At 35.9% G+C, this 15,288-nt stretch overlaps 1 protein-coding gene across 1 annotated transcript in view; it reads left to right on the top strand.

Moving 5' to 3' along the window:
* Positions 1 to 15,288, top strand: part of NAV3 (neuron navigator 3) — a 401,664-nt gene that overhangs the window by 234,397 nt on the left and 151,979 nt on the right. The window contains exons 10-12 of the mRNA XM_012648357.1: positions 2,911 to 3,019; positions 3,729 to 4,112; positions 10,193 to 10,312. Coding sequence (XP_012503811.1) covers positions 2,911 to 3,019; positions 3,729 to 4,112; positions 10,193 to 10,312 — 613 coding nt within the window. The remainder of the gene's footprint in view (positions 1 to 2,910; positions 3,020 to 3,728; positions 4,113 to 10,192; positions 10,313 to 15,288) is intronic.

The following is a 15,288-nucleotide window of genomic DNA, read 5'->3' as shown; positions in this document are numbered from 1 at the left end:
CCTTAGGGGGTTTGTTAAGTGCATTTAGTTTCATCTTGCCTTTTGTGGGTCACTGAAAACATTTACTGCAATAAATTCTTCTTTGGTTATTATTTTTCATGACAGGAGTAAGGTAGCAATTATGTTTTGCTCAGTAAGTGTTGGGAGGAGAAGGTCCATTTGTCTGATTGTCAGGAGTGGTGCAGTGTCAGGAGTGGATGTCATGATGAGGAAAACCAAGGGAGGGAGGGAGGCTGAGGTTCTGAAACACAAGGGAAAGCATGTAAACAAACAATGAATTCAGGTGGAAGAGTCCAAGAATCTAAGATGCTTGTTAGATTAGAAAAAGGAAATTTAAAAGGATATGAAGTAAATGTGAAAAAAATATTTAGTGAAACAGAATGTCTAAAACTAGAATATTTTTTAAATTAATACATATTGAACATAATACAAATATTAATTTTTAATATTACGCCAGTCAGCAAGTGATCAATATGCAGTTTGATTACAACTTAAAAGTTCTCCCAGGGGGAGAGGGCTCAGGGATGATGATGTATTCTAGAAACATGTATGAGGTCAGTGACTAGCATTCCCCCTCCCTCTAAAATAAATTATCTCAATGCTCTCTTAGTTTTCTAATTCTCATCTTTCACCATCAGCTAGAATCTAAGACTTCTATACTACATTAAATTCTATATACTGAATCTTGGATTTAGTGCTTCTCCAATTTTGTCCCCTTCTTCACTATTTCTTTTGATGTGGTTTGAATATATCTCTTCTTCGCCTCTGCCTTTCCTTTGACTGTAACGATATTCTCTGTCCACCCTTTACGATTTTCCCTGCAAAACCCTCCATTTTCTTCAAAATTCTGTCAGATTTTTTGTAAGTGAAAGGTAGACTTCTTTAGAGCCATTTCTCAAATAAACTGTATTATATGCATGAGAGGCATGGGAAGATTTTCCAGGCAGAATATGGTCATAGTCTCAAGGATTATTAATAGCTCTGAGTTGTAAAAGAATGTTAATCTACAGGATTAGAGATTGCATGACCTGAATTAGTGAAGAAAAAGCTTATGCCATGGGCATGAGGTCCCAACATGTATTTTTCTATTTTTTTAAAAAAATATATTTACTTTAGGGAAGCTTTTCAGTACTTTGTAAGTTTGAAATTATAATGCTATTATTAGGCATTTTTAAATTGTTCAAATAATATGTAAATTAAAGGGAAGAAATGTATAGACTGGCAGCAAAATAGTGGCTGTTGTGGCAACCATCCAAGATGGGGAATAATGAACGAAATGGTAATGTTTGGCTGAAAAAGTTAATAAAGGGATTAGCAATTGTCTTCTACTATTTGAGTGGCTGCCATGGTAAAGGTTATAAATTTGTTCAGCTGGTTTCAGAGCCACTGGGATCACTGGGTGGGCATTAATGGGAGACAAATTATTGCTTATCACCCACAAATGTTTCCACAATTAGACCTGTCTAATACTGGAAGGAGCCCTCTCTTGCTGGAGAGGGGGAGGCCTTTCCAATGTTGAAGGTTTCGGGCAGAGGCAGATGGCCTTGTCCCCTGTGAGACATAGATGAGTTCTGTGGCCAAGAGGTAAGGTGAGACAATATCCAAAATCCCCACCAACTCTATGATTGTGATGATAAATGTTAAATGGGCACATTTGTTATACATTTTAAAAAGTCTGGCCTTAATGCTAAGGAGTAAATTATTAATAACAGGTTGAATAGTTACTTATAGTCTTAAAACAGATTATAGATATGCATCTTGACTTGTCTATGTGACAATTTTCATAGTATAATTTAATATGTGCTGTTTTTTTTTCTTCTCTTTTTCTCTCTCTTCCATCTTCCTTCCATTACCTTCCCTTCCCTTCCCTACCATCCTTTTCTGGCCTCCTCTTTCTTCCTCTCGTCTTCTTTCCTTCCCTCCCATCAATCCATCTATTTCAGTCCATCCTCCCTCCCTCGCTCCTTGCCTCCCTCTCTCCTTCCTTCCTTCCTTCATTCATTCCTTTCTTCTGTCTTTCTTTTTTATTAAAAATTCCCATTAGTAGACATCCTCCTCAGCCCAAATTGAACAGAATAAAAGCTATGCTTCCACTACTCTCTTTCCGTGTTCTTCTTTTTGTCCAGACTTACCAACTTCAAATGACCACTGGCTTGTGAAATATTGCATGGCCATAAACAAAATGGTTTAATGGCATTTCTGCCTCCAACCGATAAGTGAAATTGTACAAGGGCAGCATTTGTCATACTGGCAGAGCTATTTGTTTCATGCCCATTAGACAAAAACATGTTGGGTTTAGATGCCTAGGACTTTACATCAACTCTGGTGTCATTGGTGTGGATGCTTTGATTGCCTGTAAAAACTTGAAAAATGATTAAAGCCATCCAATGTTGTGAATCTTGGTCCATGAGTCTAATAAAATAAAAGACTTAAAAAGCCATTGTTTCTATAAGAAAAGGCCTGTAGCTTATTCCCCAGGGTCCAAGTGTATGCTTGCTATATAAGGAAAGTTATCTCAGTTATTCCTAGTATACTTAGAAACAGGTAATCATTAAAAAATTAGGATCCAAATAATCATAGGTTTTTAAATTAAGCTCAGTAACAAGGAGTACTCTACATTATATTTCAAAGCGAGTCCCTCATTTTGCAGTTAAGGTCATAAGCCTACCAAAGTATTATTCTGTTATCACTTCTTAAAAATTATTACTTGTGATATTATATTTGTTTCTATTCACATTTTATTTCTAGAAAGATTTATAATTTGTAGAAAGATGATAATAGCCATTTGGAATTTCCTACCTATTTTTTACATTTAGAAAGAGGGATTTATATTATTTATCTGTATATGTGATTATTCTGAGGACAGTATATGGCATGAATAGCAAATTTATTTTTATGGTACTTTCCTAGGTGAAGACCCTGAAACAAGAAGAATGCGAACAGTCAAAAACATAGCAGATTTGAGGCAGAATTTAGAAGAGACTATGTCCAGTCTTCGTGGGACACAGATAAGCCACAGGTTTTTCTCAATTCTGTGTATCTTTTGGCCAGTAAAGAAAAAAAATTACAATCAAGCACTTAACTTTTGTTATAATGATAGAGAAGCGATTTCAGTTATCCCTTACTATTTTCTCACTTAAATTTTACATACGAATCAATTGGTGATTAACCGCAACTGTAAATTCTCAGCATATACCTATCTCTGTCTCTATATCCTATCAATCTCTCAATCTCTTCTTCAGTATAATTTCCTGTTCAAACAAAAATAGCTACTGCAACTATCACCATCACTCCCAAGCGGACGTTCATGCTTGTGCATTAGAGAACAGTGGCAGAAGTTGCTGTTGAAAGGCATCTAGGGAGGGGCGGCAAGGAGACATTTAAACGTAATAGTAGTTAACTTCCACAATAAGTCTGGAAAGGTTATAGGGGGTAAGTTAAAGGTTTGCTGATAATGTGAAACAATATTTTGCTTTATCCAAAGCATAATGATGGCTTTTCTCTTGAAAACAAACAAACAAAAAGAACTGGAAATAAATGTCCCTTCCCACATTTTGACATCTACGAAGTAGATTTGAATTTCAAAATGAACATATAATTTGGTTTTCATGAAAATGACACACTCCTAAGAAATAACCCTCAACTCTAGCATTTACTGTCTTCATCCATTCTTGGTCTGTGGCCCCAAGTGAACCAGAGTATAGTTATTTCTCAATTTTGTTTGACAGCACCCTGGAAACAACATTTGACAGCACTGTGACGACGGAAGTGAATGGAAGGACCATACCGAACTTGACAAGTCGGCCCACTCCCATGACCTGGAGGTTGGGCCAGGCGTGTCCTCGACTTCAGGCAGGAGATGCTCCCTCCCTGGGTGCTGGCTACTCTCGCAGCGGTACCAGTCGGTTTATCCATACAGACCCCTCAAGGTTCATGTACACGACGCCTCTCCGTCGAGCTGCTGTCTCTCGTCTGGGAAACATGTCACAAATTGACATGAATGAGAAAGCAAGCAGCGACCTGGACATGTCTTCTGAAGTCGATGTTGGTGGATATATGAGTGATGGTGATATCCTTGGGAAAAGTCTCAGGGCTGATGACATCAACAGTGGGTAAGTGGCTCTGATCTTTAAAGGCATTGTGTGAAGAAGGGAGTGGTCTGGTAGGATGTATTCACTGTAAACAGGATGTGTAAATTCACTTAAAATGTCATTAGAAAATGTGAGAAATCTGGGGTTATTTGGGGGCATTTCAAGGCCTTTCCTCTGTGCATTCACAGCAAGTAAAATGTCCAAGGTTTCTATAAATTTAATATGAGACACTAAATTTTTTTGTTGTTTAGGGAAACACGTGTGGCCTGTGTTTTTCGGTGTGATTTACACATGCTTCTTAAGTAACAGATTTTGTAGTGAAGGGCGTGGGAAGGAGACAGGAGGAGTTTTGCTGAGCTGCTTGATTTTCTTGTCTTTTTTTGGCTTGTCAGAAGGTGCCTGTAACTACTTTGAGGAACAAACATTTTTTAGCATTTTTCAATTACGCACCTCCAGTTTAACTTGAGGGAAAAATCACTTTAGAGTTGGAAGTTTCAATCTTTGTATTCTCTTCTGATGGTATCAAACTTTTAAAAATATTAGCCCCTGTTTTTCTTCTGTTTCTTGTTACATTGCGAAAATGTTGTTCATAAAACTGTTAGAGTATTTTGGCAATTTGGAATATTTGGTTTAATCAGAGGATGAGCCGCAATGGAAGCGATAGGATATTCTATTAATAATTGTAATTGCCATTTTGAGTACTCTCTGTTACCTGCTATACTCTTGAAAAGTGCTTTAGAAATAGTATTTTATTTAACCTTCCCACCACCAGCAACCCTTATGAGGTGGGTATTTTTACACATGTTTTACAGGTGAGAAAACTGAGCCTAATTGGCCCCAACTGTGTAACTCTAGGGAAATGCAAGACTTGTATTAGAACTTAGATTTGTCTGACCTCAAAACCCAGGCTCTGTAACGTGTGGGAAATCTTGCCAATTAACTTTATCTATAATTTTCATGTGAGTCTGGGTTTTGACCTACTCTTTGTCTTTATGCATCTGAGAGGACCAGTGTGGGAAATCATTCTTCTGTATCAGTAACCCTTCCTAACTTCATTCATGAAAAGCTTATGTTTGAATGATGATAAGACCTAAAAAAGTACAAAATAGCTTTTGATCAGATTTATAGCTCATCTTTGATATCCTAATATCCAACAGCCCTTTCCTGACATGCACTCTACATAAGTTTCTAATAATTCACAATTGGGGAGACAAATTATGGTGAATTAGGATAGGTTGTAGTTCAGGTGCTACTGGATCAGAGTGCCTAATTTAAATCCCTTTCTGCCATCTGTGGACCCCTCAGGAGCCTAAGTCATCCAATTTTTTTGTCATCTGGAATAAGGATAAAATTGCACCATATTCATGAAGTTGTTAAGAATGAGAAAAATCATCCACAAAATTTTACTGAACACAAAGCCTGGCATAATATAAGTGCCCAGGAAATTCATCATCCTATTCCTCTTCATCATCCTTGCATTTATTATAATAATCATCCCAATTTGTGGTTGTTATTAGTTATCATGATTATTTTGTATGTACTTAACATACAAAATATGTAGAGGCAATACCCAGTTCGGAGAACATGAAGGCAGTGCAGGAATATCTAATTCATATTCTTTCCTCATCTCTCCCTTCTTTTTACTCCATTCTTTCTGCTTTCCCTCCTATCTCTTTGTTTGATCTTCTTAAATGTAGACATATATGTGTATTCAGTTTTTATATCCACCATTCAAATATATTTGGATGACTATTTAACTACATACATAAATATACACATATATTTATATATGTACATATACACACATAACATATATACATATGTGTATAGATATATGCAATGAATCCCATTATTCATGGTAGTTATGTTCTGTGAAGTCACCGCAAACACTGTATTAGTGAATACTGAACCATTGCTCCTAGGAGAAATATAGGTTAAGGTCCCTGTGAGCCTTTGGCCCCAACATTTTTGTCAACAGATTAATACATAACTTACTTTTATGCATGTTTCTGTTTAAAAACACATTATTTAAAATATGTTGTTGATTCATTAACATGGAACTCACAGCCAGCATCACTGTATTCATGTCTGAATGAAGCTTATCTAACACATTTTCCTTGGGAGATACTTGAAGCCTTCTTGTGCCTAGGAACTCAAGACAGCTCTTCGACATCATCTCTGGGGTCCATGGCCATTTTAAACAGCAAAATCTCCACCAAAAAACACAAAACTGTGAAAAAGATGACATTAAATAGACCATGGAAAGGATACTTATTTATGCTTTGAGAGCTGGAACAAGAAGTTAGTGTGGCCTTGTTTAACCTCAGCTGGAGACCTCTGAGATTCAAATTTTTCACTGTTCTGGTGCATGTCCATGAGTGACTGTGACATGGTGTGAGTATTGATTTGGGGCTACAAATAAATTTTGGCAAGTAGGAAAATTAGGAGGTAGGGAATTTGTAAATAATGGTGATTGACTGTATATATTCTCCCTCATATGAAATGCTTCTGTGGAGAGTAACAGCATATCCTGGGAGCAGTTTATACCAGTTACAAATGACCAGCCACAGTGCAATGTGTTGGTAATTTCAAAAGGTTTGTATAGATAAAAATTCAGCTAAGAGTTCAGAATAAGGAAAAATTCCTAAACTCTGACATGAAATAAAAAGGAGTGACTAAGAAAAGGAAATAATTTAGTTCTGTTTTCTAATTTAAATAGCTATAAATGAGAGAAATAATATTAAAAGAGAAAATCTGTAAGAAAGTATAAATGCAGATGATATAAGTCATTCAGTAAACTTGACTGAAGTATAATTTTCAGGATCAGAGAGTCAGTTGGATTAGATGATATTCAATGACCTTTTTCTTGAGAATCATGGAAAGTGAATATATAAAGATAAGATATGAGAAATAGGGACTATTGTGACAGGCCTCAACATCATTATGCTAAGAAGTTTAAACTGTACTTTCAGCAATGAAAAATCTATTTCTTAGAGATTATGAAATAGCCACAGAAAAGGGCATGTGGATGCTGATGGTTTCTGAAAGGCCAGTTTAAGGGAAGCATGCAAAATGAATTAAAGGGAGAAGCCCCAGGGCTAGATTTCAAGAACTATTGGAAGAACTCAAGATCAATGTCATAAGGCCAGAAATATGGTGGAGACATTGGTAGGGATAAAAGAAGGAAAATAACTCATGTGGGAGATAGATAAGTAATTGTTTAAAAGGCAGTGTTTTTTAACATCTGAGTTCTGCATATAATAATATATATTACAAGCATACCTATACTCAGGAGCATTATGTATTTTCCAGGACACTAGCTATATTAGTTAAAACTAATTTTTTAACAGAGAAATCTCAAAATCTCAGTATCTTAACACAAAGAAGCTCATTACTTCTTCATGTAAAACCTTCAGTGATATTTCTGATCTTCCACTGGGGACTGTGTCCCATGTAGTCATTTGGTGAATAAGATGGATGGTCATTCTGCTATTATCCAACCAGTTTTCCAAAGTCACCCTGGGCATTGGCATTCAAGAGGCAAATGGAGAAAGAGAGGAAGAACGATGGCATGAGAATATTTTTTGTATATACCAGGCTTGGAAGTCAGTTATATAACTTCTACTCACATTTCTTTGTCCAGAGCAGCCGCATGACCACATCTGACTGTAAGGGAGGGGAGGAAATATGGTTCAGCTGTGTGCCCAGGAGGAGGAGGAAATTGGATTGAGGAGAGCACGCTGGTCTCTGCTGATCTCACTATGAGAAAAAAAAAATTTTGTTATATATTTTGTCCTTTGTACTTGTTTCGTGCCTCATTTGAAACCTGATTCAAACTTTTGTCTCCTCCATTTTCGTTCCCTATCAGTCTTTCAAGGAGGTCTTAGATAGACTCACAAATGAGCCCATTTAAATATGCATCAATGGTCTACATGTTTGGTGTTGACCAAGTGGATATACCCCAAATCCTATATGGAAACCTCCTCTGGTAATACATGCTTGGCCTTATAACTTTTCTCTTTCCCATGGCAGAGTATAGGACACTGAAATTTAAAGCATGATTCAGTTCTTTTCCCTGTGTAGAAGGTGACTACACACGGTCATTAGGTGATGTGACTCAGCTCAAGGGTGATTGGGAGTTATTGTGTGGAGAAGACCCAGGACATGCTGGACTTATTTGTTGCTAACCAGTGTATGCTATCGCTGGCTTCCTTAGGAGGCAGCCCAATATCTCAGCCTAGAACTAAAATGGTGGAAGATGAGAGGACTGAAAAAAATTCCGGGAAAAGTTTAATTTGATGGTGTTTTCTTTAAGAAGAAAAAAGGGCTGAGAAATGTTTGTGCTACAACTCACGAAAAAAAATTGAATCACAAAGTTAAGCTTCTCTTCAAAATTTTTAAAAATAAGTTTTATGGATTAATGGGACAAAAGGCTCATAGAAACACTAATGAATGAAGATGTTTAATTTAAGAATTTTTTCTCATGTCATCACAAAGAATGCACTGACGTCAATGTAAGGAGAATGAATTTTCATTTTTTTCATGTACTCTAGGTATAACTCAGAAAATTAGTTAATCAGCATTCTGAGAATTCAAAATTTCTTGGAGCATATAAAGGCTTATCTCTTCTCTTTCTGAAATTACTTTAAACACTTGGGGATATGAATCTGTCAGTAATTAGGAATTAGTCAGAGAAAGCCCTCTTTCTTATAATGAGTCTCTGAAAAAGTCTCCGTTTATGAAGTAAAAAAGGAACCCCTGGAAAATTGAGAGAAAAGTTATATATTTTAATTGGGTAGAAATTGAAGTTATTTTGTCATAGTGATAAATAGTTGGGTCAAGAATATAACCTAAAATTCCCCTTTGTCACATAACCTGAACACAAAATAATCCATGAATTTTTAAGAGTGAAATGTAAAAACAAGGCAGTGGACAGGAGGCCTTAATCCTCCCTCAACTCTCCTTTAGGAAACTTTGTGTTGACTGAAGTGTACATAACAGCGTGTGAAAGTTCAGTGCTGCCTGAGCTGCGTTGAAAGGATCTACCTTTTTGCACCACAGATTCCTAATTTAATGCTTCTAATTTCATATTCAAGATATGAACTATTTTTAGTCAATGTAGAAATTCTAATGCAAAAAATAGCTGATAATATTAAGTCAGCATTTATAAAGTATTTATGATGTGCTAGACAGTGCTCTATGCACTTTATATATATTAACTGATTAATATCTCACTGTCACTATAAGAAGTAAGCATATCATTATTATCTCCATTTTACAGATGAAGCGACTGAGGCATAGGTAGTTTAAGTGACTTGCCTGGGCCCACACAGCTAGGAAGTAACAGCACTTAGTTGAACCTAAGCAGTCTGGCGTCTGTCTGCACTTTTAACCATCGGGACACGCTGACCATGTAGACGTAGTAATGGTTTCTCTCCTAGGAGCTTGATTTTTTTCCAAACAATCAAAAAAAGTTCACAGTAGTCATTCATTATTAGCATAATATTCTTAGACAGCATGTTTGTTCTAGGGGGCATTTCTTAATGTTATCTGTGCTCCTCTAAAACAAGATGCTGAACTGGAGTTCTTTTGAGGGAGTGGTGAGGATCCCTTTAGATTCCCTGTGTGTGCATGCAATTAAAAATTAGCTAATTGTGACATGTAACAACTGATATAAGATATTGGATATAAAAACAGAATTCTAGGAAGATGGCAGATATGGTGGAAGCATATGGTGAAAGATACGGTAGAAACATAGATTTTGAATCCATTGATCCCAGGACCTTCAAATCTTCAAAAATGGTATTTACAAAATGAAATCTTGCTCTTATTTTACTAAGAGTTATATTATCACAAACCTGTTAAAAATTGATAAAAAAAGAGAAAAATAGGTTTTATAATTAGCTAGTTACTTGTTGAAGTAAGGAATATTGATTTCCTAATGAACTTGAAAAGATATTTTAATTCTTCCTGGTGAGTAGAAAGTTTATACAGAAAAAAACCCCTATAATACAGTGGGGAAATTATTGAAAATTTTTAACACAGTTTATTGAGATGAGTTTATTTAATTTTCTGTTGATCAATTAGACATTTCTTTTCAGGTACATGACAGATGGAGGGCTCAACCTGTATACCAGAAGTCTGAACCGAATGCCAGACACAGCTACTTCCAGGGATGTCATCCAGAGAGGGGTCCATGATGTGACAGTGGATGCAGACAGGTAATGCTATCGGTACATACGAGGGCTAGGAGTGCATGAAGCAGTTTCACAAATAGCATCATAAGAGAAAATTCTTATGAACAGTGTAAGCCTAAAGTCTTTATTTTGAAATAATAATTATTTTGGAGTATTTTAAAAACTAAGTTTAATTTGCAAGACAATTTTAGCTCTATAATACCAAAAAATTGGGTTGCTAGTGACAATATTCTTAAAATTTCGGGTTATGTAGTGGCAAATTTTATTATCTTTAAAAGCAAAATTATAAACATAGATTTATTTTCCTTATTAGACAGGGACACTGGCTAATAAATTTCTTTCAGTTCAGATGCCCTCAGATTTACCTGAAGGCTTTATATTATTATATTATTAATAAAAAGACTAAAACATATTTCAAATCATCAAGTACAATAAGCTTGGTGGTTTTCTTGAGGGTGTTGTTGGAAACATACAACTCTTGCTTTAGGCTAATTTTTGCTTCTCCACTGCCTCAAATTACTTAAAGGTGGGGGTGTGTCTGTGTGTGTGTGTGTGCGCGCGTGCATGCACGCGTGTGCGCTTCAAATACTAGATATATTTTGCTGGAAATTGTTCTGCTGATTTTATCAGAATCACCACTGTTTGAGAACATCGCCTTTGTAAAATAATGCTGTTAAGACATATTCCTGACCTGATTTTGCTCCCTCGTCACTCAGAATTTTGGCTTTATTGAGCAGGAAGGGATTGCCCATTTCCAAAACCATGAAATATCAATACCTAGATTAGTTCTTTAATTCAGCATTTATGAAGAAGATAGATGATTAAGACTCAATGTATCCACTTTCTGAAATAAGAATTATGTGCATTTCTGTACAACCAACCTCGAAGGCTAGACCGTAAATTCTGATATTAGTCTTCAGTTTCTCCTCACTCATTTGCTGCTGATATCTTAACTCATGATAACCAACTCATGTTGGCTATCAGTTCTCACCCTAGACATCTCCTAGTCTCCCAGCCTATATACCGTGAGAGTGTGTGTGTGTGTGTGTGTGTGAGTGAGAGAGAGAGAGAGAGAGACGCACGTTAATTACAAATGGCTTATGACAAATTTTGCCCCCACCCCCAAACTTCTCTTCAACCATCTTCCTTCCCTGAGCTTTCATTAACTTCAGTCCTGCTGGGCTTCTTTCTGACCTTTGAACAGCCTAAGCTCATTTCCATCTCAGAGGTTTTAATTGATGCTTCCTCTGCCTGGAATGTCCTTTTCTACATTTCTTGCGTTATTGCCTTCGTCGCATTATTTCCGTCTCAGCTTAATGCTACCTTCCCAGAGAAGCGTTTCCAGAGTAGCTCCAATACACTTCCTTCCAGTCCCTTTCTTACCCACTACCTTGTATTATTTTCTTCACTGTACACATATCACTCCCTAAGTATACACACTTACTTGCTTATGTGTTTGTTTTCTATCTCCCCCATTACAATGTAAACTCGTGAGTGCAGAGTCTTTGTCATATTCTTTACATGTTGAGCTTTTAATAAATAATTGTAAAGTGAAGGAACAAATGTATCAATAGAGGCTATTTATTCATCTAGGCTATATGTTCATCTAGGCTAGCAGTAGGGTCCAGTTGGGTAGAGGCAAATGAGGCCAGGAAGGAGGCAGTGGACTGCAAGGATACTATGAAAGAGAAGAAAAGGGTTATGTGAAAAAGTAGGAAACAGTGATTATAGGGGAAAAAATCCAAAGTGTGGGCTGCATTTTGAAACTGATAACCAGTGGAAAACATCAAAGCAGGGAAAATCAGCTAGTGTTTAGCAAATGAGGTTGTGATGGTAGAACCTAGGAATCAACACAAAAGTGACTTTAGTTTGTAGACAACTACAATCAACTCTCCTTGCTCCATTAAGGACCCAGATTGGGCTCTGGCTGAGGAACCTCAGGACAACAGAGAGACCAGATTTGTGTCTAATAAATTCGGGTCGTGAAAACAGTGGCTTTTAAAGTGCAGTACCTGGACCAGCAGCATCAGCATTGTCTGGGAACTTGTTAGAAATGCACAGTCTCAGCTCCATCCAAGATTTACTGAATTTGGATCTCTGGGGGGAAGGCCCAGCAATCTGAGCTTTAGCCAGCTCAGGTAATTCTTATGTATATTAAAGTTCAAGCATCACTATGTTAAAATGAACAAATAGAAATCAAGCCTACAAAAACATAAACACTTAGCATGAACATTTAGACATTTAAAAAATGACATTTTGAAATTCTCATTGTCTTTATTATTTGTGTTCTGTCAAGAGAAAGAGAATATCAAAGTGTTAAAATATATTAATGACACTAATCTTTAAATTACATCAAATAATGACTTGTTGCACTTAAGATAAATTTCGTCGGTTTAGTAAATGCAGTTTTAGAAGGTTATATAAAGGGTTTTAAAAAGAATTTTGTGGTTTAAGAAGTACAAAACCACTTTAGTCATTTGTATAAATTAAAAGCAATAAGATCATAAGTGCAAATCCTCTTATTAGCAGAAAGAAGTTTCCTTTTCATTATAAATAAGTCTGAAGGGCTTTTAAAGTCCTATATTCAGCAAGTGACTCAGGCTGTGTATAATTTTAAAATGCTTGATCTTAAATACTGTAGTTATATAAGCATTTCTGTTAAGATACCTTCTTATATGGGACATCGTTTTATAAATTTATTTAAATTCTGATATCCATTCTAAGTGAGGATAGGCAAGAACAGCTATAAAGTATTACTTCTTTGTTAATTTTTATTCAACAAAAAGGAAATTACTATAATTGAGATCATAGAAAACTTGTTCTCTGCTTATTTGCCTCAACCTTTTAAAATTGGCGTCTTAAATTCTACATAGTGGGACATAGAAGACAACTACAGAAAATGCCAAGTGGGCAAATTTTATTCTACTATAAAACACACTCATAAAACATAGCAGATAGCATTTTAAAGTCCAAAAAGTCTTTTGTAGCATCGTCTTCTGATCGTTTTCAAAACACACCTTCTCTGTGCTCCTGTAGCATGTTGTTCATTTTCCTGTTGTGCAGTCACATCAGCAATTACATCATTACATGCATATTTCACACAGAGTATGAGACACTTGAATGTGGAATAATATAACTCATCTTTGTATCCCCAGTGCCTAACATACTGCAGGAACTCAATCAATATTTCACATACATGGCAGAAATAACCACATCAGCTTATAAAATATAGAAATGTGAGTTTAAAAGGAACCCATTACATGCATCAAAAAATTTATCATATTATTTGTTTAAAGACCTTTCAGATATTACATAGTTTGGACTTTTCCAGTGTTTTTTGTCTAATAGTAGATATTCTAAATAAAAAATCAGTTTTCTGAGGTTATATACATTTGAGAAGCACTGAAAATCATAGCTCTTCTTGGAGAGTAAAGATGAATATTAGCATATCAAAAGTACTGAGAAGTCTTGCAGTTCAAAGTAGAATCTGCTTAACCTTATTTAATCCATTGCTTTGTAAGCGTTTTTCATCATTGATTTCCTCACTTTTTTTCTCTACAATGATGATTAACTTACTCCTGTAATATTTTAAGAAATGTTCTTTTAGTCTAATGCCTTCACTTAGCAGATATAATAACAAAAATTTAGAAATATTGGTTTATCAAGGTCATGTAGCTAATGATACAAAGACTCAGGTCATTTACCTTCTATCTTGTTCCCAATTACCTTTGTCAAAGGTCTTTTAAATATTCTGAAACATATTAGTGATTGATTTGTTATAGTAAATTGGTAAATAATAGGGTTTATAGTAGTTCACTGATAAGAAAGCTTAAAAGCCAAAAGAAAAAAACCAGTGGTGTATAATTTCTTAAATATTCTTTCTAAAAGCTGTGCAAGTGAAAAAGCAAAGAGCCCTCACATAGTGGCAAAGAGCCAGCTAGCTAGAATAACATAGACTTGAATTGTTTGTGGTTTTACGGTGGAGACTTTAGCTTTCCTTTTTATCAACTTCTGGTTAAAATGTGAATGGACAATAGGGAACAACTGAATTCCTCTTTCCAGAGGATTCAAAATGGCCCCAAAGAAAAGAAAAGTACTTTCAGCAGCCAATTGTAGTATACTGTAAATATTTTATTGCTTAAAGATATTGTAGTTCCTTTACTTTCCAACACCAACCCCATTCCCTATTAACTTAAGAAAAGATTATAGAATGGGTATAATCCTCGTAGACATGTTGGAGAATCTCCAACAACTTCACAGATAAACAACAGACATTTATTTTCTCACAGTTCTAGAGGCCAGCAGTTCATGACAACTGCATCAGCAAATTTAGTTTTTGATACGGGCTCTCTTCCTAGCTTGCAGATAATTCCTTTTCAGTGTCCTCACATGCCTTTCCTCTGTGCTCCTGTGGAGAAAGAAAGTGAGATCTCTGGTGTGTCTCTCTTCTTATGAGGACATAAGTTCTAGGGTCCCATCATTATGACCACATTTAATCTTAATTACTTCCGTAGAGGTTCTATTGCCAAATACAATCACATTGGGGGTTAAGATTTTAACATATAAATTTGGGGTGAGGGCACAATTCAGCCCATAACAGTGTAGCTCCCAGGTGGTTATATCCTTGGAGATATAGTTCAGTCACTGTATAAATGCTGCCTTAGAGTAGTGAGTATGTGTAGTGTGCATGTGATAAGCTCAAATGCTACAGGGATCAGAAACATTACATGCAATGAGTGAAATAGGAAGGACATGGTAGACAACGCAAGGTTTAAAGGTTGTTCCCTTTGGAACTGCACAAATGTGGAAAATAGGGCCAAGGATTGATTACCAAACCATCTGATATTTTCAAGTGAAGCCAAGAGTCTGGACTTTTGTGAAAAGTTTCCCAATTTTTAAATATCGGTAACTCTTCTAACATATCTATGAGATCAATGCATACAATTAAAGATACAAACTTTCTTCAGCGGCAGATAATCTAGAAAATCAAAGAGAAAGCA

Source organism: Propithecus coquereli, unplaced genomic scaffold, assembly GCF_000956105.1.
Source record: "Propithecus coquereli isolate 6110/MARCELLA unplaced genomic scaffold, Pcoq_1.0 Scaffold282, whole genome shotgun sequence".
NCBI classification, from domain to species: domain Eukaryota; kingdom Metazoa; phylum Chordata; class Mammalia; order Primates; family Indriidae; genus Propithecus; species Propithecus coquereli.
Note: the sequence above shows the minus strand (reverse complement) of the source record. Positions and strands in the feature narration are given on the sequence as shown.